Genomic DNA, 27,736 nt, shown 5'->3' on the forward strand with positions numbered 1-27,736 from the left:
TGTATAACTGACACCAATATTTTTTAAGTTATATACACCATGATTTTACCAACCTGGCACACTTGGTAATAAATTTTCATCCATGTAGCCCCTGAGCTAATATGAGTTTGATACCCCCTGCCATAGAGAAAGGCCGGAGCCCAAATTTTAACCCATAACCCTCAGAACTTTGAGGTGGAGGTGCACAATAAACAAAATCAAGAGGGTAACTAATATAAATAATCAGGTTGCAAATGTTTGCACACCCTCTCAACTGATGCTAAATGTGGACCTGTGAGTTGTGACCATCTAAAACCCCTAATTATCCCCAAATTACGTTCAGCTGTTCAGTAAGCTTTTTCTATCTGACATTTGTTTAACAGAAGCCAGAAGGACTTGTGTTAAAGATTATAAATAGTTCCAAAGATAAGTAACTCCTTCCACCTTGACCAAGGCCCCAATCTCCAAAGAATTATGCTGCCACGGCCATGCATCGGTATGGTGTTCTTTTGGTGATATATATTCCATTGACACCAAACAAACATTTTGGAATTATGATTTAAAAATAAAACAAAAACTATATGAGGGTTCAACAATATGTTAAATGTCTTATGATATCTTCTAATACTTTGTAGGAAAATTGTAATATATTAGTTTGTGTATGTGTGTCCGTGTAAGTATGCATCCAAAGCAAAGAGGAGATGCGTGTCAGGTAGAAGTCTTTTCTTTTCTTTCAACACAAATGTCCAATGGAGTAGAAGACAATCATTTTCTACTCGATTGTTAGTGTAATACTGTTTTCTTTTTCTTTCTTTTTTCCATACAAGAGATGTGTAAGTATACACAGTATCTGGATCAAGAAAGCTCAGCAAAAGGAAAAAAAAATAGAATGTACACATCAGGAAATCAGGGTTAAAAACTTACCCATAACACAAAATTCTTTCTTGTGCATCAAACTGTTGAACATATGAAAAACACCCATGACATAAAAATAAAACATCCATTGCACAAGGGAGACAAATACAGCATGAACGGTACATGGTTGCCGCTCAAAAAGCAGTACATGGCGCAAGGCTGAGGTTTCACAGTAAACTAACAACAACAAACTAGGCTAGGCTAAGACATCGCAGCTACATGGCGCATTAAAAGATGCGCATAAGCATCTTGTTAGCTGACGGCTAGTGACTAACCAGATCATATCTTAGCAATATGTGGTGAAGTTCACAAATCCATGAGTAAAATTTAAATGAAACAGCCATCTAAAAAATGCTGGCAGTCCAAGAGGAAAAACAAACTCGCTAACATAAGCAGAGCTAACACACTTCAGAAAATGTTTTGATGTCTTAGCTGCTAAAATGCAAAGACTTAGTATGTTAGCATGCTAGCTTGTTAAGTGTATTTAAAAAAAAAAAAAAAAAAAGTTAGCAGTCCAGGCGGGAAGACACAAACAAGCTAACATGAGTAAAGCTAGCCTGTGTGTGAACCGCCAGTTTCAATGAGCAGCATTTGTTTGATCAATTCAGTCTAGATAATTATCATCTTGCGAGTGTTGCGAGCGTTAGTACATTAGCTTAGCTACACAACTTCAAACAAACCAGCAAATGGTCATCGTGTGGACTGTAAACCTGAAAACGGCAGGAAGCGACCCCTTTCTCATTTGAAAAGCGATGGAAGAGGCGCCCACATAGCAACTCAAAAGGTGACCAGTCTTTAAAGACTTCACATTAACAGGAACTTTTGCTTTGGGGAAATAAAAATGAAGCATTTATCCTGTTGTACAGTTGTCATCTTTCCTTATAGTCCTGGATGGATACAAATATTGACCATTTCTGTGAGGGGGGTGCTTGGCTGTTTGGCGGCTGATTAATAAACAAATAACGCTTTAATATGGTGAGGTCACTATCCTAAATCTTATGAATATGAGCAACACAAAAATTGGGGTATTTCTTAGATATAACAATAAATGTGAAGCCACATTTTTATGTAACTATATTAGCAGTGCCGACATAACAAGGCACCACAGTACAAATCTAAAGTCCATGAGTAACCCACGCTGAATGTAGCATAACGCTAAATTAAGAGCCGCTCGCCGCAGAGCGCTCCACCATGCGTGGGACTCACCTGTAGCTGTAATTAGCATCTTGACATGCGTCAAGAGTCCATCATAAACAGAGAGAATCCAGTCACTTTTCAAAATAAAATATTTTTAAGCCTCAGCTAATCAATTAACCGGAAATACTGTGAGTTTTTATTTAATCTTTCACATGCAAAGAAATTATAAATAACACAAATGAAAGTCCAAATTGGCCCATGGCCCGGGACTGGTCCGCAGCCGGTAGTTGGGGACCATTGTTCTAGTAGTCTCCATCCAGCACCGTAATCACAGCATTCCAACACAGGTTTACATTTTTTTTCCAAGTTATTTTTGATCTGTGAGGGAGCACAATGTACAGTAAACCTTCCCCGTCATCAAGAATAAACAAGCACGCCAGGTTTCATATAGTGGAAATGAATGACTAAAAAAGTTAGCAGTGTGTGTTCGGTCACGTCCATTCAGTCGCTGCTTCAAGTACTAAACAACAAAAAAGTTATTGAGTGGTTCCATATTTCCAGTTTGTACTGACATCCTGTTCTGCCTAGCGACATTAACATCAGCTGTAGTTTAAGACATCAAACAAGATTGTCAGCTGTAGTTTAAAACAACTCTAAATCATATCAATCACTTAAAATATTGTGTTTAAAAAAACAACAACAACAACAAAAACAATTCCCTAATTAAGTCATAAAAATTATATTGTGTAATAAGGAGCTAATACTTCTTTAGCGCTACTCAGTTTTGTCTGTTAGTGGAAATCCATCCATTTGGATCCTAACCCAGCTGAGTTCGGCACCAACCAATCACAGGGCACAATTTGGACCAACCATCATGCCAATGGGGAATTTAGTCTTCAATGAAACAGACCAACAACAGGGCAAAAACCAAGAGCTAATTTCATATTTTTCCCCTGGGGTTGTGTGATGTAGTTTGAGACTTTTTTTTTTGTGACCGCCATATAAATAAATTTGACTTGACTTAATGTTGCTAACCGCTCACTCTCCAAAATGTCCTTCATTGTTGTGCAGTTGCATTAAGATGGGACCCTCGGGAATTAATCCAGTCTCGTCTGACATGGAGCCTATTCCAGCTGACATTAGGACAGGACAAACGACCATTCACACTCACATTACCACTGATGGGTAATTTAGTCTTCAATTAATCTAACATGCATGTTTTTTGGATGTCGGCGGACGCCATGGAGAAAACCGAGGAGAACATGTTAACTCCAAACAGGAAGAGCAAATTGGAAGTCTGAAGCCCAAAATTATGAGGCAGACGTGCTAACCATCCCGCTACCATGCTGACCCTCATTAGAAATAACACATCCAAATGTACCACGCTGGAAATAGAAACCAAAAGGAAGAACGACAGGGTGAAAACAGCAAGCTAATGTCGCCAACATCCGGAATGTCCGTCCTCCATTTTGTTGTCCAGAAAAAAAATGAGTGGAGGTTTGCCAGTTTGTCCTTCATCACAGTGAATCATTAATGATGATGATGAGGATGATGAAGAGCATCTAATCCCATTCACGCTCCCTTATGAGACAAAGTTGCCTTGGCTCAACGCAACACTCAGAGGTGGGTTGCGTTTTTTGTTCATCCTGGAGGCGTCAATCATGTGTGTGTGTGCGTGTGTTAAGAGGATATTCAAGAGTCATGTTGGTGGTGAGTGGAAGACTGGTCACGCGTTGGACATCTCGGCCTTGCTGAGGGCGATGGCGAGCTCCAGGTCTTCCTGTTCTTGCTGCCGGAGACGCTTCAGGCGCTCCCGCTCGGCCCGTTCGCTCTCCCGCTTGGCCCACTCCAGCTGCTGGGCCTCGTTGTTAAACTGGAACACACACACGCACACACGACCGCATGTTCGGCATTCACACAGCTTTTTCCCCGCTTCATGTTGTGTGGAGAGTTGGAATCATTTAGCCACATTTGGCCAGAGGTGGGGACTGATAAGACTGTCCGTCAGTCCATCACCGACAGACGTCCGTTTTGCTGACGAAGGACAAATGATAAGAAACAAAAGAAAAATGGTGGACTATGCACTGAAAATAGTGTGTTTTCGTCCGTCAGTGTTATCATCACTAACCCCGGGTCAAGAAGGTTTTGCTGAAAACTGTCGGAAACACGTGCTGCGTGTCTCGCGTGTTTGTAGTGTTAATTTTATCAGCCATTTTTAAATTTAGTGTCAGTTTTAGTCCAGTTTCAATCACGCTTGTTAGTTTTTAACATAGTCAACCTCATCCCGTTTTTATTTAGTCAATTTTTAGTCAAGAAAACAATTTTATTCGACTAGTTTTAGTGAACAAAAACTGTCAACGTTTTAGTCAGGACAATCATTTCACCCCTGCATATTTTTTGTCAGCAGATAATGATCTAAAACTATTTCACATAAGATTTTCTCATCTTTTTGATGGAAAAACAACTTGACACACAATGACAGTATATCAATAAGTGGCTACTATGGCTCCATGCTACTAGCTAGTAAATTAGCCAGCATTAGTTAGTGGTCAGATTAACATTGTTGTTGGAACGTTATAGTTGGATTAATGCTACGTTATAACTATAATTAGCTTTTTTGACAGATTAGCAGAGAAACAATATTACAAAATCCTATAATGTTCGTCTCGTCTTGGGTCCTGGGTTTCTACTACTGGCTTAGAAGTCACACGCAGTAAATTTTGTTTAATTGTGTCAAAGAAATGACTAAATATACGTGTATGCTTATGTGTGTTGTCACACCAGTTTATGCTGAATGTGAAATATTATATTGTGTTTGGTTATTCTACTACTGAATGCAGTGACGGTATAATGATGCATTTGCTTATTTGATTACTGAAGAATAGCAGAGGTGGGCATTCCGTTGAGAGTGTCTGACAGTCTGTCACTGATGGACGCCTGTTTTATTGACGCCTGACTGACTGGCGGAATACCCACCTCTGTCTGTCAGTCCTAAAATAGTGTAGACGAAAGCGACAATGTGTTGCTAAAATAACATGGCCATTATTGTTTTTAAAGCTTGATAAAAAAAAGTCAAAAAGTCAAACTTACCTTGACTTTGTCAGGTCCTGAACAAGGGTGAGAGAACACACATTAGAAATATATCAACTCAATGCATCATATTGTAGCTATCGGGTGGAAACCCCTTATGTCCAAATGTGATCAATTTCACATTTTTTCCACAAATCAGTATACTATACTGTCCCCATGTGGTCTGTTATTTTTACACATTATTAATAGAGCTGTAAAATGATTAAAATTGTTAATCAGATTTATAAAATTTTACAATTTTGATTAATCACGATTAAACGCTTAGTTAAAAAGGCTTCATCAACATTTTTTGCCTGCCAAATTTAAAGAGCAACTGATATGTTAATTCTTTCGACATTTAATATTATGAAGATATCTTAAGCATTTTTTTGGTCCACTGCACACTCTCATCCACCTCTTTTTCTAATCAGTTACTACTTGCATAATTTAATATAAAAAAAAAATCCCAATAGTTTGACATGAATAAATATTGTGAATGTCATACACAAACATTTATTAAATGCTTTACTTTAATCCATGTAGTTATGTTCATTGCTCAAACACAACCTGTGCTACCTTTTAGGTACCCATCCGCTGTCAAGCTAAAGGATCATCTATGGTCAAAATAGTGTGATTAATCTGCGTTAATACATGATTAATGTGATAATTTTTTTGCGATCAATCAATAAGTAAATGCTTAATTTTTTAATTAATTAACTTTTTAATTAACTTTTGAACCAACTTCAAGTGTCAAATATAGATTGAGAAAGGATCTATTAGCTCTCTTGGACTTGAATTGTCCTTGAAGTGTGTAACAATCCATAGTATGGCACCACACAACATGGTTGCGCCTCTTTGTTTTGTCATGCCGATGGATCACTTACTCGTTTTGTCATTCAGTGTATTTTTACCATGGACCTGAGCGGTCGTGTACAGAACTGTTACGCTTTATCGTGACGTGTGTTAGCGTTTTTTAATAAAGTGAGTACATGTGCTCCCTACTTGGCTATCTAGTAGTGCCGGTCCATGGCTGTACTTGGCCCAAACCATCACGTATTACAAGTGTCAACCTCTACTTTACTCCATGGGAGTCGTTAAGCATTATGTTGCCTCAAGGTTAAAAAGTTTGAAGGTTTAAAAGGTTGAAAGTTTTAAGACAATGATTGAAAATATATCGATTAGATAGATTTGACTAAGCTTGTTTTGTTTAAAATGGATTGCAGAAGGAAGTGGTCAGCCACTAAGGTGTGCATGCAGATTCATTTAACCAGCTTAATCAGATCAATATTTTATTCATCACATCAGTCATGGCTGTAAGACCTTTGAAAAAGTGTTTGGGTGAATGATTTTTTCTAGTCGGTGGTTGGCATGAGTGCAGACTTTGTCGAACAGTAGATGGCTGGTACTGTTATGTGTCCTACCATTTAATAAATTAGCAACGTAGCCCATTAAAACAGCAATTGAACATGATTTTGTGTCGAATATGTTTTTGCACAAAATTTTACGTATAACTCAAGAAAAATTGTTTTTTGTCAGGCTTTTAATTATTCTTTTTTTTTTATCCTGAAAAGTAATCATTTTAGAAATATGAGGGTTTCCCCTAAGAGTGACGATGTTCTGTAGCTCTATAGTTAGTCTAAAGAATTTCCTGGATTCACATAAGAAATGATAGGATCCAAAATGAAGGTTGCAAGAGCCAAGGGAGTCTTACTTGGTGCCGAGGACGGTGGGGCGAAAGGGTCCTTGCCACTGAAGGGATCCCCCAAGCTTTTTTTACTCTGAAAGGGGTCCGCGGTGTCCCGGCCGAATGGTTGGAAGGGGTCGCACAGCTTGGGGGGGTCCGTTGGGCCGGACACATTCACTGGCGTCGTCTTACCTGCAGACACAGTGGTCACCGTTCGGTTACACATCTGCTCACTACTCACAAATTTTCAAAAATTCGATGGGATTCAGATTAGGACCTCGTTGGGCATTCGAAAACATTCAACTTTTTGCATCAGAACTCTTCTTTGTATGATGCACGCTTATGTTGAGCAGAGGCAAAGCGTGGAACATCTGCTTGAAAGTGGAAGGAGCAGAAGACTAACAACGAAAACCCTCAAAAACCAGCATGACCGCTCTCAACAGTTTCCTGGTTGAAGAGCTGGTTTGGTTTGTGGCCACATCAGCACACTGGTGTTGTTGACAACAGATCATGTGATAATTAACATTATCTGATGCAAATTGCAACATTTCTACTTGAAAGGCATTTTTAAAAACAATTGTATTCAAAGCATAATCAGTTGCAGAGAATTAAAGAATGACACGTATTGTATATTTCATTAATGGGGCTGGTTTTTGCCAATAATCTCACGATTAGGGATGCAAAATCCCAGGAATTTTCAAAGTTGGAAACTTTCCTTGCGAATTAAGGGAAATTTATAATAATGAATGGGAATTTATGGGAATAAAAAAAAAATACAAAATTTAATGTTGGCCCTCAACAGGGAACTTAAATATATAGTTGGGAAAAATATATTGCCCCATATATATAGTGAGGATAAACGATTCGGAAAATGGATGGATGGATGTGTGTTTGTGTGTTGCATCTTGGCTAAAACAACCATATCTAAAGGATCATTGTGGAGTTGTTCACTATTTTACTCGCGACAGCCACCTTTGGCCTAAAGCGTAACTGCAGTCTCTGCGTTATGTTCGTGCATTGCGCCACTCAACCCCTCCCCCACCCAAGAAACGGTAATGCGTTAGCCCCGAGCACTCCACACTGAAGAGAAGATACAAGCTGATATAGGCACAGTTGGAGTAAAATAGTCAAGGCACTTTGTAGTCATTTGGGCATTGGTGGAGCATGCATGATGTAGAAAAGCTTTAAAATAACCTTCTTGAACGGCACAACGCACATACACTCCTCAATTGCATGCACAGTGCACACAGCACCGCTTAAGCCTGTATCTCGAGCAAGGTTTACATGGAGCCATGTAGTCCAATTAGAATGAATCCAAATCACCAAACGGAATGAAATGAAAGGCCCGAATCAGAATTTTTCGGAATTTCATACGGACTCACGGGGGTGGAATATTCCTTTTGCCAATCCGAATGAGCATCATGTAAACAGGTAGCCAGGTTGCGTCCAGTCTGCACATGCTCTATCGTGATGTAAATGCGCCGCGACGTCATCGTTTATGCACTTTAAAAAGGCAGCGTCTTACCAAGAGCTTGTCTGTGATGGGATAACTACTACTGTGCTAAATAGATGAATGAACTCCATCTTGATAAATCACATAATATTTACATGTCACACAACTGATCTGATTAATGTAGTGGAGCATGTAGACCGCAGATCAGAATAGATCACGTCATACAGTTACGTACCAGTAAACAGCTGACCAGAAATCTTCTGTTGCAATGACTTCAATCAGAATGAAAAAAAAAAAAGTCTCCATGTAAATGCAAGTAGCAAATAGTTTTTTTCAGCAGGGTTCCTATAAAAGGTTGCAAGCAGTAATGTTCAATGAAAACTGTTTGCCACAAGTAAAAACTCTTTGGGAACATCTTTGCATCATTTTGTAGCCCTTTGCAACCTTTATCGAACCTTGACGTGTGTGCACATAGCGGGTGTTGTCAAGGTTCGTTCAACGTTCGGCAGACACTCACAAAATGTTTCAAAGGAATACTTGACACATTGAGCCATTTTCAAAAATAAGATGATAATATTTTGTTGATAATTAGTTTGTCAGTTTGCGGACCAAATCCAGAAAACGGTTGAGCCGTGATTGGTTGTTACCTATTTCCTCAACAACAACCTCACGATACAACACGTATCACGATACAGGGGTCACGATACGATACATATGTATCCGAATACACGATCTTTAAGGCGATACATATCCCAATATTTTACATTAATTTACTTGCATTTTTAGTATAACAGTCATATGTATTTAACTTTATAACTTTATACCTAAATGATATGTCCATTATGCTGGATGGCAAAAATGTTTTTGTTAGCAGCTCTTTTCTTCTGGTTTACCACCAAGCGGCATGCCTGGTCTAAATGTGCACACACTGCAGAGCAAGGAGCAGCTTTCACAGACACACCGAGAAAATTTATGAATAGGCATGAGCCGATGAGAGTAAAAATATCAAAGTATTAAAATTACAGCTCTAAAATGTGCTTATTTAAAATATTTGGGGAAATAATAGCATTTTTCCCATGTAATACATTCTAGTATGTTTTTAAGCAAAATGTAGAAAAATTGGTAAGTAAATAAATGTTTATTCTTCCTTTGTTTTAATTTTTCTTAACAAGACACAGTATCCAATCACTGATGGGCTATTTTTAAAACAGACTTCACATGTACACTTTTTTTTTTTTTTAATAAGTAGGCTACAATGCAAACTAAACACCCAAGTCACTCATGTCCCTTTCGTCTGCTCCTCATGCGACATGTGGACTAATTGAAGGCAATTGACATCTTTGACTGCTTGTTAACTACAATGCAAGTTGCTCCTCATTCATGTTGCTACGTGCTAATGAGGGAAACAAGTGTTAATATTAATGTCTCTATTGTGCTGCTATTGGCTAGCTTACTATAATGTGTGTGGCGTGCTTGGGTGGTGTGTGTGTCTGCACAGAAAAAAACTACCTCATATAGTAGGTCATGGACGTAAGATTGTTTTTCAGCAAACAAAAGCTCCATTTTGAAGTATTTGTATTAAAGACAAGATGTAAAAAGGCAGACACAAACAGTGCTAAAGTCAATTTGTTTTGTTCATATATTTTATATGTGTCTGTACTTCACCCATTCACAGACTTGTTCATGCATTATTATCATTTTGTAGATTCAAGCACATTTCTTTTTTTTATGTGTATTTAATGTACTGTATGTTTTTTTATAACATAGTACAGACAAGTATAGTCAAAAAATAATAATTCTGTATTAAGTTAATGTCTGTTAACATATTTTACATGTTGTGTGTTTAATTTAAAAAACAAGTCCAAGGTACATTTTTTAAACTCTCACTGTAAACTGTGGGGAGCTGGTTTACTCCAGAAACATGCATACTGTCAATGCGTATGTTGAGGAGCTGTTGTATCAAAAAGAGCACCCTTCTTAAGAAATTAGGGTTGGGATATGTTTATATTTTAAGTCATTTTCTCATTTGCATAACTTTTATTAGATTTGATTTACTCACTGACTTCCCATGCAATTTTTGGAGCGGGAAGTAACTCCAAACCACGACAAGCTAAAGAATATACACACAAAAACTGTAGGAACACATACAGTAAATAGTCATTGTACTGCTTGAGAATTTTTTCCCCACTTTGTGGCAAAAACAACAACATTGTTTTTGTTTATATATAAAAATAAAAACACTGCTAGATTACTGAAGAATGGGAAAAGCTAGAAACATGTGAGAAAAAAAAATCTTTCTTTTTGGTAGGTTTAGAGACAGAAACCAACATTCTTGGGTCTTGAAAGATCAGAAGATCAGACAAAATGCTGTAAAACATCCATCCATCCATCCATCCATCCATCATCTACCGCTTATCCGGGGTCGGGTCGCGGGGGCAGCAGCTTTAGCAGGGAAGCCCAGACTTCCCTCTTCCCAGCCACTTCAGCCAGCTCCTCCGACGGCGTTCCCAGGCCAGCCGAGAGACGAAGTCTCTCCAGCGGGTCCTGGGTTGTCCCCGGGGCATCCCGCCAGTGGGACATGCCCGGAACACCTCCCCAGGGAGGCGTCCAGGAGGCATCCGAACCAGATGCCCGAGCCACCTCAACTGGTTCCTCTCAACGCGGAGGAGTAGCGGCTCGACACTGAGTCCCTCCCGGATGACCGAGCTTCTCACCCTATCTCTAAGGCAGAGCCCGGCTACCCTGCGGAGGAAACTCATTTCAGCTGTATTCGTGATCTTGTTCTTTCGGTCACGACCCACAGCTCGTGATTATAGGTTAGGGCAGGAACGTAGATTGACCGGTAAATCGAGAACTTTGGCTTTCGGCTCAGCTCCTTCTTTACCACAAGGGAGCGATACAGAGTCCGCATCACTGCAGACGCTGCACCGATCCGCCTGTCGATCTCCCGCTCCAACCTACCCTCACTCGTGAACAAGACCCCAAGATACTTGAACTCCTCCACTAAGGGCAGGATCTCATCCCCGACCCGGAGAAAGCACTCCACCCTTTTCTGAATGAGGACCATTGTCTCGGATTTGGAGGTGCTGATCTTCATCCCAACCGCTTCACACCGGCGGTCGCGAACCGCTCCAGTGAGAGTTGGCGATCACGGCTTGAAGAAGCCAGCAGCACCACATCATCTGAAAAAAGCAGAGATGCAATGTTGAGGCCACCAAACCGGACCACCTCAACGCCTCGGCTACGCCTAGAAATTCTGTCCATAAAAGTTATAAACAGAATTGGTGACAAAGGGCAACCTTGGCGGAGTCTAACCCTCACAGGAAACAAATTTGACTTACTGCCTGCAATGCGGACCGAATTCTGACATTGGTCGTACAGGGACCGAATAGCCCGTATCAGGGGGCTCCGTACCCCATACTCCCGAAGCACCCCCCACAGGACTCTCCAAGGGGCACGGGCAAACGCCTTCTCCAAGTCCACAAATCACATGTGGACTGGTTTGGCGAACTCCCACGCACCCTCGAGGACCCTGCCGAGGGTGTAGAGCTGCTCCTCCTGAATCCGAGATTCAACTTCCTGACGGACCCTCCTCTCCAGCACCCCTGAATAGACCTTACCTGGGAGGCTGAGGAGTGTGATCCCTTCTATAAAGGGGGACCACCACCCCGGTCTGCCAATCCAGAGGCACTGTCCCCGATGTCCACGCGATGTTGTAGAGGCGTGTCAACCACGAAAGCCCCACAACATCCAGAGCCCTTAGGAACTTCGGGCAGATCTCATCCACCCCTGGGGTCCTGCCACTGAGGAGCTTTCCAACCACCTCAGTGACTTCGACCCCAGAGATAGGGGAGCCCACCTCAGAGTCCCCAGACCCTGCTTCCTCAAAGGAAGGCGTGTCGGTGGAATTGAGGAGGTCTTCGAAGTATTCTCCCCACCGATTCACGACGTCCCGAGTTGAGGTCAGCAGCACCCCATCTCCACTATACACAGTGTTAATGGCGCACTGCTTTCCTCTCCTGAGACGCCGGATGATGGACCAGAATTTCTTCGAAGCCGTCCGGAAGTCGTTTTTCATGGCCTCACCGAACTCCTCCCATGTCCGAGTTTTTGTCTCAGCGACCGCGAAGCCGCATTCCGCTTGGCCAGCCAGTACCTTTGAGCAGCCTCCGGAGTCCCAGAGGCCAAAAAGGCCCAATAGGACTCCTTCTTCAGCTTGACGGCATGCCTTACCGCTGGTGTCCACCAGCGGGTTCGAGGATTGCCGCCACGACAAGCACCAACCACCTTACGGCCACAGCTCCGATCGGCCGCCTCAAGAATGGAAGCGCGGAACATGGTCTACTCGGACTCAATGTCCCCCGCTTCCTTCGGGATAAGGGAGAAGTTCTGCCGGAGGTGGGTGTTGAAACTCTTTCTGCCAGGGGATTCTGCCAGACGTTCCCAGCAGACCCTCACAATTCGTTTGGGTCTGCCCGGTTGGACCAGCATCTTACCCCGCCATCGGAGCCAACACACCACCAGGTGGTGATCAGTTGACAGCTCCGCCCCTCTCTTAACCCGAGTGTCCAACACATACGGCCGCAAATCCAACGACACGACTACAAAGTCGATCATTGAACTGCGGCCTAGGGTGTCCTGGTGCCAAGTGCACATATGGACACCCTTGTGTTTGAACATGGTGTTCGTTATGGTCAGTCCGTGGCGAGCACAAAAGTCCAATAACAAAACACGGCTCGGGTTTTGACCGGGGGGGCCCTTACTCCCAATCATGCCCCTCCAGGTTTCATTGTCATTACCCACATGAGCGTTGAAGTTCCCCAGCAGAACGAGAGAGTCCCCAGGGGGAGAGCTCTCCAGCACACCCTCCAAGGACTCCAGAAAGGGTGGGTACTTTGAGCAGCTGTTCAGTGCCTAAGCACAGACAACAGTCAGGACCCGTCCCCCCACCCGAAGGCGGAGGCAGGCTACCCTCTCATTCACCGGGGTGAACCCCAACGTACAGGCGCCAAGCCGGGGAGCAAGTATGCCCACACCTGCTCTGCGCCTCTCACCGTGGGCAACTCCAGAGTGGAAGAGAGTCCAACCCCTCTCGAGAGGATTGGTACCAGAATCCAAGCCGTGTGTGGAGGGGAGTCTGACTATATCTAGTCGGAACTTCTCAGCCTCACACACCAGCTCGGGCTCCTTCCCTGCCAGAGAGGTGACATTCCGTGTCCCCAAACTAGCTTCAGTCGCCGGGGGTCAGACCGCCAAGGCCACCCAACTCACTGCGCACCCGATCCCTTTGGCCCCTCCCACCGGTGGTGAGCCCATGGGAAGGGGGACCCACGTTGCCTTTTCGGGCTGTGCCCGGTCGGGCCCCATGGGTATAGGCCTGGCCACCAGACGCTTGCCTTTGAGCCCCACCTCCAGGCCTGGCTCCAGAGGGGGGCCCCGGTGACCCGCGTCCGGGCAAGGGAAACAAAGATCCAAAGTTTGTGTTTATCATTGGGGTCTTTTGAGCCATGCTTTGTCTGGTCCCTCACCTAGGACCTGTTTGCCATGGGTGACCCTACCAGGGGCATGAAGCCCCAGACATACATACAACATAGCTCCTAGGCTCATTGGGACACGCAAACCCCTCGACCATGATAAGGTGATGACTCACGGAGGGGTGCTGTAAAACAGCTGATGGGAAATATAAAGAAATGCTTTGAAGACTACCATCACCAGACTGTTGCGTGGTCGCCGGGTGTCAAACAAATTTTTGACACAGGCCACATTCAATTGCAGTTATGATTTTCCTCAAACCATATAGCTGTCAAATGGCCTCATCTATTTTATTTCATAGAAAACAAGTCATTTTGAACTCACGAGCTAATGTAAAAAGCTTGTTACAACTATTCAGTTAAAAAGCATTTGGAAAAAAAATAACGTATGCAATTTTACTAGATTTTGACAAAAAAACATGAAGTAAATGCAAATATGGCATAATCAGGCCATCACGGTTACAGCTCCTGAATGATGTGCAACATGAAACTACTACCGGAGTCACATCGTGGGAAATGTGAGCGCCACTCGGCTCTTCAAAGTGTTAAAAACCACACAACCGGTCACACTGCATGTGAGGTTCCAGTCGGGCCATTGGTTCACAAACACGCACACATACACGCACGCACGCACACACACACACACAAGCAAAACTGGCAATCAGTTTATTCCTCTTAAAGAAACCAACCACACATACACATACAAGAAACCACAGTCATGCACTCCACCCTGTTTTGCAAATGAGCTGCTATACCAGCAGCAATTCATTTGCATGTATTTTTGTTTTTGGTTTAGTTTTTTAACACAAATTGAAGCAACTGAATCAACTGGCCCACATGAAAGGTTAGGCGACCCAAAACATCAACCTCATACACCTGATGCTCCTGTGAGTGAGTGTGCATGTATGTTACAAACACGCAGTAACAGAAAACAATGTTTGTGCTTTTGAACTATTAACACATGTTCACAGGTGAGATGAAGTGCAATGACAGTTACTGTGACATTTTAATTTTAATCTTAGGATGACCACCGTACAACTTTTATCGTCATTATTTTTCAGGGTTGGGGAATCCCGAGAACAAACAAAAAGAGAGAACAAACCCTGAAACTGTTTGACTTTAGCCACAGGTGTTTCTACTCAACAGGTGCTTCTGTGAACTCGTTTACCTGCCAGTTAAGTAGAAGCACCTGTGGCTAAAGCCAATCTGTGGCAGGGTTTTTACTTTCTGGACATGGATTCCCCAAGCCTGTTCTTTTTCTATGAGCTGAGATAGGCCCAAGCACTCCCCCAACCCTTATGAGAAAAAGCGGTTCAGATAAAGGATGAAGGCTGGATACATTTTTTTCATCATCTTTTTTTTGTTTTTTGAAGTGCATACAAGCAAGTCCCAATTTGAAGTTGCAGCACCTTCAGTGTAGTACAATGCTTCTCAAATAGGGGGCGTGTGTGACCCAAGGTAACATTTTCTTTTCTTGCCGTACTAGAATAAAGGGTAATTTCACATCCACTACAGTAGGCGGCAGTGGTGCTCTCATTGTCAGAGAGTGCGGAATCTATATTGCATCTCTGCTTTTAGCAGATGATGTGGTGATGTTGGCTTCTTCAAGCCGTAATCTTTAACTCCCACTGGAGTGGTTTGCAGCCGTGTGTGAAGCAGTTGGGATGAAAATCAGCAGCGTCTGCTGTGATGCGGACTCTGTCGGTCTGTTGGGGTGAAGAACAAGCCAAGCCGAAAGCTGAAGCTCTCGATTTAACGGCTGATCTAAGATCCTACCCTCACCTATAGTCACCAGCTGTGTGTCCTTATTGCAAGAACAAGATTCCGGATACAAGCGGCCGAAATGAGTTTCCTCTGGGTTGTCCGGGCTCTCCCTTAGAGATAGTGTGAGAAGTTCGATTCATCCGGGAGGGACTCAGAGTCGAGCCGCTGCTCCTCTGTGTTGAGAGTAACCAGTTGAGGTGACTTGGGCATCTGGTTCGGATCCCACCTGGACACCTCCCTGGAGAGCTGTTCTGGGCATGTCCCACCACTAGGAGGCCACAGGAACAACCCAGAACACGCTGGAGATACTATGTCTCTCAGCTGGCCCGGGAAAGCCATGGGATCCTGCCGGAGGAGCTGGACGAAGTGGCTGGGGAGACGGAAGTCTGGGCTTCCCTGCTAAAGCTGCTGTCCCCGCGACACAACTCCGGATAAGCGGCAGAAAATGGATGGATGATATATGTATACAGTGTTCCCTCACTTTTTTGGAGATGTTTATTGAATCTTTTAAAAACTGAATTCTTCCCTATACCATGAAAGGAGCTCTGATTACACTTCTTCCAAAAGTAGGAAAAGCAAATGATAAGTGTGAAAATATGCGTCCAATCAGCCTCTTGAATTTGGACTTGAAGATATTGTCTAAAATACTGGCAGGCCGAGTTATGGAAGATCAGAGTGAATTTATGACCGGACATCAGGGTTTTCATAATGTTTGAATGTCATGAATGTTTTATATGACCAGAAGGGGGTGCCAGATACAGCTCTGTTAACCTTGGATGCCGAAAAGGCTTTTGACAGGGTGGAGTGGTCCTATTTGTTTGGTGTGTTGGGTCGTTTTGGCTTCGAAAAAAGATTCTGTAAATGGGTGAAATTATTGTATAACGATCCGAGTGTCGAAGTAATAACTAATAATATTATTTCAAGGCCAATTGAGATCAAGAGGTGTTGTAGACAGGGGTGCCCTTTATCACTACTTTTATTTTTAATAGCAATAGAACTCTTATCCATTGCAATTGGGGGACATGGATCGATTTGGGGTATTAAGGTGGGTAATAATAAACACAGAATAGCTTTGTACACAGATGATGTTATTTTTTTTTTTTGTTGATTTTTTTTTAATTTTTGCAATTTAAAATTTTTAATAAATATATTATAAAAAAGGTTTACTAATTGTTTGGATCGATAATTAATTGTATTGATAAAGGAAAAGTATTACTGCTAAACGTACTTCCGGTTTCTACAGACGTACTTCTTGTTTGTGAGTGAAACAACATGTCTGCCTTCACGGAGCAGTATGGAAACACAATCCACTGCTATTCACGTTGATTTTTTAAGCAGGAATGCTGTATTAGGTTTTCTTTTCTTATACTTTCTGCATATAAGTGTGAATATTAATGCTTATTTTCGTCGAAATTTTATAAATAATTTGATACCCTCTCGTTTGCAATGGCGCTACAGCATGGGTGTCAACCTCATATTAGCTGGGGCTACATTGAGGAAAATACATTACCAAGTGGGCCGGACCGGTAAACTCATGGCATATAACTTCAAAACAATTGGCGTCAGTTACACAGATTTTCGCTATTTGCAGGCCAGCCCTAAATAGCGGGACTCAACTGAAAATATATTGCTCCAAAAAATAACACAAATGCAAATGGAACGCGGCAACACTTTTCACGTATGAGTTTAAGGCGTGTTTTGCATACTGTTCCCAGAATGCATTGTGTGGTGCAGTTGATGAAGTTATACAACGTTATTCCATGCCATATGTGTTTGTGTTGCCAGTAGTTGAATGTGTGCCGCATGTTTGTTTGATTTATGTTGGTCTATTTTTTTTTTCAACAAACCGCAACTTTAGGTTGTGTGTAAAATAATGACATCCAGGTCAATTCCGTTGACCGTCAGGCAGGCCTACGTCAAAAATGCCAGGGCTTAATTTTTGTGTCAGTCCAGCCCTGGATTGGTCTCACTGACTCACACCATGTCAGACAAATTTGATTTATATTGTTATTTATGTACATACTTGCCTAATTTTTATCGGTCTACAACTAAGTAAAAAATTAATTTTTCATCAGCAAGTTTCATTATTTTGGTAACACATGCTGTATGTCAAAATTAAAACCAATCATTTTAATCTAGAATCATCTAGATTAACTCCAGAAGAGAAGTGAGATTAATCTAGATTAATAAAAAAACTTAATCTATGACCAACACTAATATATAGTCTCGCGTTTCATGAAAGCATGAGAGTGAGAAAGGCACAAGGCATATTTTAGAGTGTTTTTTTTAAATACGTTTGAATGTGTTTGAAACATATCCCTCGCGATAAACAGGGTTGGATTGTATGAAATTTTGAATGTAGCGTCTTTAAATTTACACTCACCACTGGGGGGTTTGGGCCTGGGTGGAACTCCCTTTTTTGGGGGCAGGGCGGGAGTGTCACTCTTCCTGCTGAACGGATCATCCACAAATGCCGCCTGGCCAAAAGGAAGTGTTTCATTAGTTGTAGCCATGCTATCGTAAGCACCTTGGGAAAGTGTTGACGTTCACTACCTTCTGATAGTCCGGCAGCCAGCTGGCACGGCCTTCAAAGGGGTCTCTGGGCTTGGCCATGTGGCTGAAATCGGCAAAACCCGCGGAGCTGCTGTTACTGTTGCTGCTGAACGAACTGCTGCCAAACGGATCCAAAGCGCCAAACAAATCTGAAAGAGATGGACGGACGTCAGTCACGACAACAGCCATAATCTCTCTAGAATGCTTAATCTTGGATGGAAGACTTCCTACCTACTCCTTTGGATTTGAGGTTGCCAGAGAACGGGTCACCACTCGTGAAATGACTCACTTGCTGCAGAAGAACACTTTTGTTTAATAGGCTTTTATTTGAAAAATGTCTAAATTTCACAGTGTGAGACACCCAACTAGTACCAAAAAAATCATGATATTGGGCTTTCAGGTGAAATTTCAGGTTTGACCTAAAATGATTTAAGTTTCCCAGAGTTATTAGTGGGTTGCAACAGAGATGGAGAGAGTGGAAAAGTCACACAAAGGTATAGAAATAGAAAATAAATTGTAAGCATCAAACAGCTGTTGCGAATATTGCCGTTCAGTTCATTGTTGGACAGGTGGAAGCACATTCAAAAGTTTATAGAAGGTCAAATTCACTTCACCTGGAACGCTTATCGTACATTTTAGGTCCATCTAGAAAGCGCAAAGTTTTACTTTAACACTACTTTTGATTTTTTGCAAGTTTGCTATGAGTGTGGAACCAATGACTGCATGGATTAAAGCAAAAAATTATTTTAATTTGACTGAAAACTCTTTATCCTTAAAATGACTGCGGTCACTAAACCAAAATTTTGCAGTGCAGTGGGGCGTTTACTGATTTATAATTAAAGTAAACAGTGAGTGTCAATAAGAAAGGGGGGATGCCGTGCCATTTGAAAAAAATAAAAGTCAAATGAAAATGGATGAACAAGGTGAGAAGTATACAACGGAGACGTGGCCAAATGAATGAGACTGATGGTGTGTTCCATTTGAGCTCTCCATTCAGAATGAATGAGCACTAGCGGTGAGCTTGGCGTACAGGTAGCAAAATCATGATCACAATATTTCATCCTTGGTGGTCCATATGGAATTGTAAATATGGTTCAATGTTGTTGTAAAATGCAAAATAGTGTGGCTTTATGACATCGGAGGGTTTACACGTAGGGTGTTTGTGTTCAAAAAGGCAACCAGCATCGATGTTTTGAGGATCTCATTGGCTTTTCAATACGTCCATCACCAAGAAGCTTCGCTATGACTGGCTCAAGCGACGATGAGGTTTGGAAGGAGGACCTTTTGACATAGTCAAAAGTCGGCCATTGGGTTGCGTGGATCTTCTGACCGATAAAACATCTTTCTATTGGACCAAGCAAGGGGCAACCTTGCAGCAGCCAATCACAATGCTTTATGGATTAAAGTGTCAGTGTGAAAGAAAAATTTTACCGGAATACTTTGACTGGACCCAGTTCGATGTTTAAGGACCAGTTGGCCATCTCAGAAATGTAGGAGACCAGAAATGGTGAGTTGCACCTTTTTTTTTTTGCATCTACTATTGTCTGACTTAAATGCTCACTCAGCCTGCAGATATGTTTGTATCTTAAAATGTTTAAATCTCCAGAAGCTCAGCTTTCAAATGATGTATAACATTTTCGGGCAAATACCCTGCTGGTGACATGCATCGGCCGGCTTTGTTTTTGTGTGTGTTTTTTTTCCCAAGATGGCCGCTGGGCTTCCAGTGGGCACTCGGAATGTTAAGGGGTTATTTTCATGAATGAACGCTTTAACATGATAATAGTCATATTCTTATTAAAACTCTAAACTTAAAGTATGTTGCCTGTAAAAGAAAGTGAGTCCGTGGAATTTACAGAATACATGCATGTCATGGCGCATGGATTAGGGATGTTCGATACCACTTCTTTTTTTTTTAACGACCGATACAATACTCAGCATTTGAGTAGTCACCGATACTGATACCAAATACCCATACCACTCAGTGTTTTGCACACCATGTTGACACTTTGGTCACCAAAGTAAACTGGCCACCACCCAAGAAGTTTTCAAGAAAATGTATTAAAAATATATTTTTAAAAAAGAAGTCACGACCGTATATACCGCATGTAACGTTAGGTCGCCATCACTTTGTGGATCTTGAGGCTGGAAGAGACGTAGTAACAGGACTAAGAACAACCCCCCTTATTTAGAAGGTGCCGCGGGAAAGCGTGTCACGGTGTGACGGGCTCACCTAGTGTAATTAATAGCGCCAACAATTGTATTTCTCTTATTTCCCGAGTGCTAAATGTAAAGTGATCCAATGTTCGCACAAGTGTTTGTAGTTAACAGGAAACATTTTAATTGTCGATGAGAAACAATACAATACAGCACGAGCGGTAACGTCAATAACGGCACTGAAGCATGCATGCGGGAGTTACAATAGTAACCCAGTAGCAGCGGTTTACGGCATGTCTGACTACTGTCGTCCAGTGCATATAGTCTTTATATGACACTAAACACGTGAAAATTGTTGAAAGAAATATCCAGTCTCAGCAAATCATGCACAGTTATATAACAGTATGTGAATGATGCAAGCCTTGAGTTGGACAGTTTTCTGACGTTAATCAATCAACATGTCCTCAAATGTGTAGAATTATAAATAGTGTTGTTCCGATACCGATACTGGTATCGGCAGAGGCCGCGATACTGCATTAAAACAGTGGTATAGGCAGGCTTGGGGAGTAACGGAATACATGTACCGCCGTTACGTAATCAGGTTCCAATTTTTTTTTAAACTGTATTCCATTACAGTTACAGGAAAAAACATGTTATCAGATTACAGGTACATATATTAAAAATGTAGAAGATTACTTCGAGGGATTACAATTTCTACGATGAGAGAGAGAGTGCGAGAGAGAGAGTGCGAGAGAGAGAGGACAGAGCGAGAGAGCATGTGCACGCCTGCAAGAGTGGTACCGTTGCTACATGTTGGGGAGGTGGGAACGAACAAACTGACTATTCGTGTCCTCCAAACGTGGGCAGTTTGAAAAAGCTCACGGACGGGAGGAGGAAATAGCGACCGGTATTCACTGAAACTTACTCTAAGCGAAAGTTAGAGCTAAGAGTCCAGCGGCATGCTATGCGCTGTAGCTTCTTGCTAGCTAGCCCGCTAGCCTACAACCATAATGTGAGTTACTGTACACCTTCCAAACAAATCTTCCTCCCACCAATTCACTGTTTAAACATCATGCACAACATATACACGGCTAAACTTGTGACTGGGATAAAAGTTCACTTTGCAGTTGATGTCACGCATCATCATCTTCATTGGATCTATCTATCTATCAATCAATCAATCAATCAATAGCCTGCATGCTTTTTAATTACACAAGGATTTTTACTATTTGTAGGCTGCTCGGGTCCCTATCACCCGCAAATAGCAGGGGCACATTGTAAAGAATATATATTGTGGTGATATCTATTTTTATTTTGTCTTTATGAGCATACTCAATATTGGACTAATCCAAAAGTAATCCAGTAACATTACTTTAATATAAAAACTTTTGGGCCGAAACTGAAAACCAATAATAAGAAATGCTTGGCCGAAAACCGAAACAGCGAAAAAGAATTATGCTTTTTTTTTTTTTATCGTTGCATTTATTATAATTAATTAAAATTATAATATTGTTATAAAATATTTAGGCCTATTTAGCACGGGTATTTTAACAAAGCACAATATAAATTGAAATGCGTCCACAACAGAGACATGTTGGCGAATGGTATTTTAAACACGTGGGGTGAGCAACTGAGCATTTTCTGGCGGTGCAATTGCACTTTATAGTCAATGTACAGTTGTTCGCACCGGTGGGCACGGATGCGTGCAGTGTGGTGCGAATGATGCATTTGTAGTCTATTTGGAGCGCGACACAGTGTGGCGCACTTAAAATTAGCATATTAACTGTTTAAAAATAAATACATTTCTTCGCACCAGCCAATCAGCTTTGGGAACGGACTGCAAAGTCACAAACGAGGTCCTGTACAGATCTGTAGTCACACAGAGATAGTGAAGTGTTTACTTGTTTAAAACTATTGATAGCAATAGTGCTAACATTAGCTAAAGTATTTAGCCCGGCCACCAGAATGCAAGTGAAAAAGTGGACGCGCTCGAGGGGCTCTTACCAAAGAAAAAAAGGAAGGCGCTGCAGGAGAGTCTCACCTGTAGTGCGGTAGGACTCTGCACCGCTCTTTTTTTTTTTTTGACATAGTTTACCAAGCGACCCTCTCCTTCTTCGGCGTGCATAATGAAACTGCCGTTACTCACAAACGCCAGGGAGCAGCAAGGCGAACACTCACTCCCGTGCCTGGTGTTTAATTCAAACAGACACTTGCTTGCAGCGTTTTTTTTTGTTTTGCTTGCGTCACCCAAAGCCCATTTCGGTGCATCCCTAATAATAATAATATAAAAAAATAAAAAATTAATTTTGTAAAGATAGAGAGATAAAACTTTTTAAAATTAATATTAAATTATTAATAATTTTTAAAGTAGTGAAAATAGTTACTTTGCCTGGTAACGAGTTACTTTTATTATGAAGTCATTCAATTACTAACAGTTACTTTTTTAAGCAACTAATGTAATAATACAATAGTAATAACTACTTTTTTAAAGTAATTAGTTCCCAACACTGGCCATTAGTAAATAAAATTCCCTACCAAAAAATGACAGGATTTTAAAGGAAGACCTATTATCTCAATGTATTATTTTTTTCTTAAAATTGCATGAAATTAAGGGCAGATTTCTATTCCTATAATTTCTCAAGTCTAATTCTTGATCGTAAAACGGCCACAGGAGGGCGGCCGATACTGGTATTGGCCACCGCCACGAGTACGATACCTTAAAATGAGGCACCAAAACCGATACCGAAAGCAGACATAAAAAATAAAGTAGACATGAAAGAGAAAACAAACATAAGATGATCCGGAGTGATTCTATTGGTCGGCTCTCATGTTTGCTGATTTATGTCGGGAAGGTTTTGTTTGCCACTACAAGTACTCCCTTGTTAGAGAGTCTTTGGCCGACAGTGTCTATGGCAGTTTGGTCAGACGATCGGGGGGACGGATGGGGCCCCGTCCAACGCGAGTCGTGGTAGGTGGAACTGGTCAATCGTCCTCTATGTAGGCGGGTTTCAAGCGGTCGCTGGATACCCAGTCGCTCCAGCGGTTCAAGTCAAGTCATATTCATGTTGATGCAATATGCTTTCTCGGCTCGCAACAATGTAAGGGCCTTGGTACGGTCTTGTGAGCGGCGATCTCTGGGGGTCGATCCTTACAAAAACATGTGTACATGTTCACAGTGTCTTGGGTACCCGTGCAGAATGGTTGTTGCTGTGCGTCTAGACCACAGGGCGGTCCTTCCCGACGATACGTCAGAGGTCGGCGAGGCTGTTTAGCGGGGGCGCTCAGGGCAGGTAGGGAAGAACTCTCCTGGAACGGCGACGGTCTCACCAAAAACCATCACAGCAAGTGAAATGTTGAGCCCTTCTTTCAGAGATGTCCGCATGCCGAGGAGGAACCATGGTAGTTGGGCCTTCCAGTCAGATCCGGTGCAGTGAGTCATCAGGGCGGCCTTCAGTGTACAATGAGATCATTTTGGCCATGCCATTCGCGGCAAGGCTGTAGGCGGTCGTATGGTGAAGCCTGATGCCCATCATTTGTCTGGGAGCAATCCAGAGCTCTGAAGTGAAGGTGTCGATGTTGAGTAGTCAGTGATTGGCGACATCAACCAGTAGACTGCGGTGGGTGAGGAAGTCTGCTCCTAGGAGCAACGTCTGTTTGTCAGCAATGATTGGAATTGTGCATGAACCGTACGTGGTGATGTTGGTCCCGTTGGCGACGATGAGTTTTACATGGTTGGAGTCGTTAGTATTGGGCTGGGGTTTTTCATCTGGTCCTGAGGGGTAAATCGACCAGGTCGCACTCGTGTCAACCAGAAATTTGCGTTGAGACAGGGTGTCAGAATGGTAGAACAACCCGCCATGCGTTGGAATAGCAGTCAAATGTATAGTTGTGTTGCCGGCCATCGGCTGGCCCGTCGATGACCAGTCTACCAGGTTTTTGAACACCTGCAGCAGGATGATTAGTTGCGAGCGGAGGCGTTGTATTTCACGTTGTAGAAACAATTACCAGACGGCAGCAGCTGTCCGCGGGCCAGTTTATTTTGCGGCGATCCACATCGGATGGCGGAGATGTCTGAGGAAGGTTGTTAAACAACAGCGAAGACCAGGGTGAATTTTTGTGAGGCGCTTGCGGCATTGATCAGGTTGTTGGCCCACTTGACAAGTTTGGTCATCTCGAACATTAAGTCAACTTGCATCTATTTGTTGGTAGCCGGTAGTGAATGCTTGCATTTTGTTCCCTGCGTGGTGGGCTAGAGTGCTTGTCTTAAGCGTGAACTCTCCCAGGAGGCATGCCTTCAAATTATCATATTTGATCTTGTCAGGCTGGTCATCGGGCCATGCCAAAACCAGAGGGAAGACTGCCTCAGGAATGGATTCCAGCATGTAATCCGCCTTCATCCGTTTGTCGGTTACTTTGCACATGCAAAACAGTATTTCGGTGCGGCAGAACCAGGAACGTGTCTGCTGTGTGGAGAACGTCGCTAGCCTCACGGCGACTGCATGGATCAGGTGTGCTTCTTCAGTCATGGTGGCATTTATTAAAATGTTCTGGGTCCCAAGTTGTAAGGAGATGGAATGAACGCGCAAGAGCTGGAAGGTACATGAAAGAAAGCAAGCATAACATAATACAAATGTTCCGGAGTGATTCTATAGGTCTGCTCTCCTGAATACTGATTTGTGTCGGGCAAATTTTGTTTGCCGCTACACGAGGTGCACACATCACAATAACAATCTGGCAAGATTGATATTGTGATTCACTCAAGGGAGTTCTCTTCAATATCAATCTGGGACTGCTCCATGATGATTTGCTCGGGAAAGGTGGGGCATTCTGTACAATACTTTGAGCTGATTCAACGATGCGGCATCTTGTGCACGTTTGTAACTTTTGACCAATCATGGCCATGGATGAAAATGTTGTCTTCGGTGTCACGGAATGGGGGAGAAAAAAAGCATGAACATCTTTACCAGCTAAAAATGCACGAAGCACCTCTCGCTGTTCATCATTCAACAAGGAAGAACAGAATATATTGCAGCGTCCATTAGTGCATGTTAGGTTTGTTTGTTTGTTTTCCCCGGCATCGGCGCTTCCTGGTTTCATCACAGCTGCATATCCAAACACAATGTCGTTCTGTGATTGATTTTCACCGATCCGACTGTGAAAATTAACGGGCTCGGTACAAGTATTCTCCGGCGTTTGTGAACACGCAAATACCGTGAGAATTTGTCTTGCAGAGCAAGATTATGACTTTACAGTGCTCGGATCTTCACTCAGAGTAGCTGCCAAGTCATGGGTGGAAAAACTCGGTGTGGGGATGGTTCTTTTGAGTAATGTTAAAGCGCTGGTTGTTTAAAAGTGCTCTTTAAATAAATCAAGTTGAGTTAAGTTTTGCAATTGTTACGATACAGTTGGCGAAATTCATAATGTTTCGCTCACACCTCAGAAAAACTTCGAATGCAAAAGCTTTATCTGGTTGTTTAATTTGACACTTCATGTGTGGACATAGACAAGACACACAACTACGTTTGTAAACAAGTTATTAAATCATCCCTTTAACCTATCAAACCATTAATGTGATGAAAATCGAACTGATGAAACTGTGACTAAATGTGTCACCTTGGAGGGTAACGTGGCGCTCTTGCTGAAGGGGTCCGCCGTAGCGAAGGGGTCCAGCTTTGCAGTCTTCTTGAAGAAATCTTCAGATGAAGCCTTGAATGAGTCCGTCTCTTTGAATGGGTCGCCACCAAATGGATCTGCAATGTCAAATAATGCCACAAGACTTTTTTTGGGGGGGGGGCACATGATTGGGAAACGAGTGCTTGGCAAAGTTGCCCCTTTATGAGAAGGTTTGTAAAAATGTTAGCAACATTAAATTGTCTTTAATATTACAGTACTTTGAAAATGCAAATGTTAACTTTATTGCAGACTTCCATAGCTTTCATAAAAATCTGTTCATAAAACTTCATAAAATTGTCTAAATTACACTGCCCTTCATAATTATTAGTACCCTTGATAAAGATGTGTTATTTAGCTTCTAAGAAATTCATTTTTTTCTAAATAATATAGGACTTAAAGAGAAAAATCCATGATACTTTAATTCAAGTCCATTTATTTACTACGAAAAAAATCCCACTGGGGATGCACTGATGTGAGCAAGTGCAGCGCGCAGGCACAAAGTTTCACAAGCAGCTAACAAAGACTGATAATATTGTGTAAAAATTTAAAGTCAGCATTAGATTTGTAGTGTTATTTCAGTAGTAGTAGTAGTAGTTTTCAATACATTACACAAACACAGGAAGTATGTGTACAGCATTAACCACACAAAAAGTTGTCACAGTGCATGCAAAACTGTATGCGAACAAATGTCCCCGTGTTGTGACAAAGTAAGTCAAGCCCATCATTTTCAATTACCAAAAGAGAAAAGTTTCCCTTTGATGAGTTAATAGTGTAAGCAAAATCAAATTATCAACTGCAGTTACCAGCTACCTGGTGTGTGGAAGTAGCAAAGAATGTTGTCTGTTTTTAAGGGTGGCAAATCAGTCCACCACTCTGGTGGTGACTCAGTACGGTGTCAAACTCATTAGCTCAGGGGCCACATGGAGGAAAATATATTACCAAGTGGGCCAGGCCGGTAAACTCATGGTATATAACTTCAAAACCATTGGCATCAGTTACACACAGAATTTCTATAGTCTCCCTAAAATAGGCCTAACGACCACCTGACCCTTTAGGCACTGTGATGTCATTTTAGGTTGACATCATGTGCCAAAATGGACGCCCCCTGAGGTGGATACAAACGGGTGGATTTTGCTACTTAATTCATATTCCACAATCACAATACTAATCAGAATTCCATGTTTACACTAGTGAGGGCGCATAGAACAAAACAACACCTTATCTTCTCCTATAATGTTTCACAAGATTGGAGAACACAAGTCTCTAAATGATCCAGCGACCTGGATCCTCTCCTCTACACTTTCCTCTTCAGCTCGCTCCACAAGTTTTCAAAGGGGTTGAGGTCTGGGGATGACTTTCAGTATTGAGAGTATGCTTCTGCTGTAAAAACTGAATTCATTTGAAGGCTTTGAACACATCTAAACCGGGGTGCCAATAATTATGGAGGACACAATCTAAAGTCATCCATGCGAACGTCATTAGCTTCTCTAATGTTACAAACAAACAAACAAAAACATTAACTTTATAGGGAGACGTGACTCATTTAGTCATTTTCAGCAGTAAAAAGTTAATATTTTGTCCAGAATTAATTTGATAACTTCATTATTTTTTATGTACAAATAATACCCTTTATACCTTTAAAGGTATTATTTGAACTTCATTATTTTGTATGCACAAATAATACCTTTGATGCCTTTAAAGGTATTAATTGAACATGAAAAATAATGAAGTTATCTTCTTTTTTTCCCACTTGCTGTCGACTTGAGATGACATCACCTGTGCTGAGGAAATAGCTAACAACCAATCACAGCTCACCTGTTTTCT

General features: G+C 42.0%; 1 protein-coding gene across 11 annotated transcripts in view; it reads right to left on the reverse strand.

The window, feature by feature from the left end:
• Positions 1-687: 687 nt before the first annotated feature.
• eps15l1a (epidermal growth factor receptor pathway substrate 15-like 1a) overlaps positions 688-27,736 on the reverse strand; it is a 56,871-nt gene continuing 29,822 nt past the window's right edge. For 9 of the 11 annotated variants that reach the window (XM_077583205.1, XM_077583206.1, XM_077583204.1 and 6 more), the window contains 7 exons: positions 25,853-25,989; positions 18,317-18,377; positions 18,086-18,234; positions 17,916-18,009; positions 6,812-6,976; positions 5,122-5,138; positions 688-3,904 (listed from right to left, as the gene is read on the reverse strand). In XM_077583205.1, coding sequence (XP_077439331.1) covers positions 3,758-3,904; positions 5,122-5,138; positions 6,812-6,976; positions 17,916-18,009; positions 18,086-18,234; positions 18,317-18,377; positions 25,853-25,989 — 770 coding nt within the window. In that variant the 3' untranslated portion in view covers positions 688-3,757. Of the gene's footprint in view, positions 3,905-5,121; positions 5,139-6,811; positions 6,977-17,915; positions 18,010-18,085; positions 18,235-18,316; positions 18,378-25,695; positions 25,990-27,736 lie in introns of those variants that run through there. The other 2 variants (XR_013296354.1, XM_077583214.1) reach the window with 2 other exon arrangements.

The sequence above is a fragment of the Vanacampus margaritifer genome, chromosome 13 (genome assembly GCF_051991255.1).
Source record: "Vanacampus margaritifer isolate UIUO_Vmar chromosome 13, RoL_Vmar_1.0, whole genome shotgun sequence".
NCBI lineage: Eukaryota > Metazoa > Chordata > Actinopteri > Syngnathiformes > Syngnathidae > Vanacampus > Vanacampus margaritifer.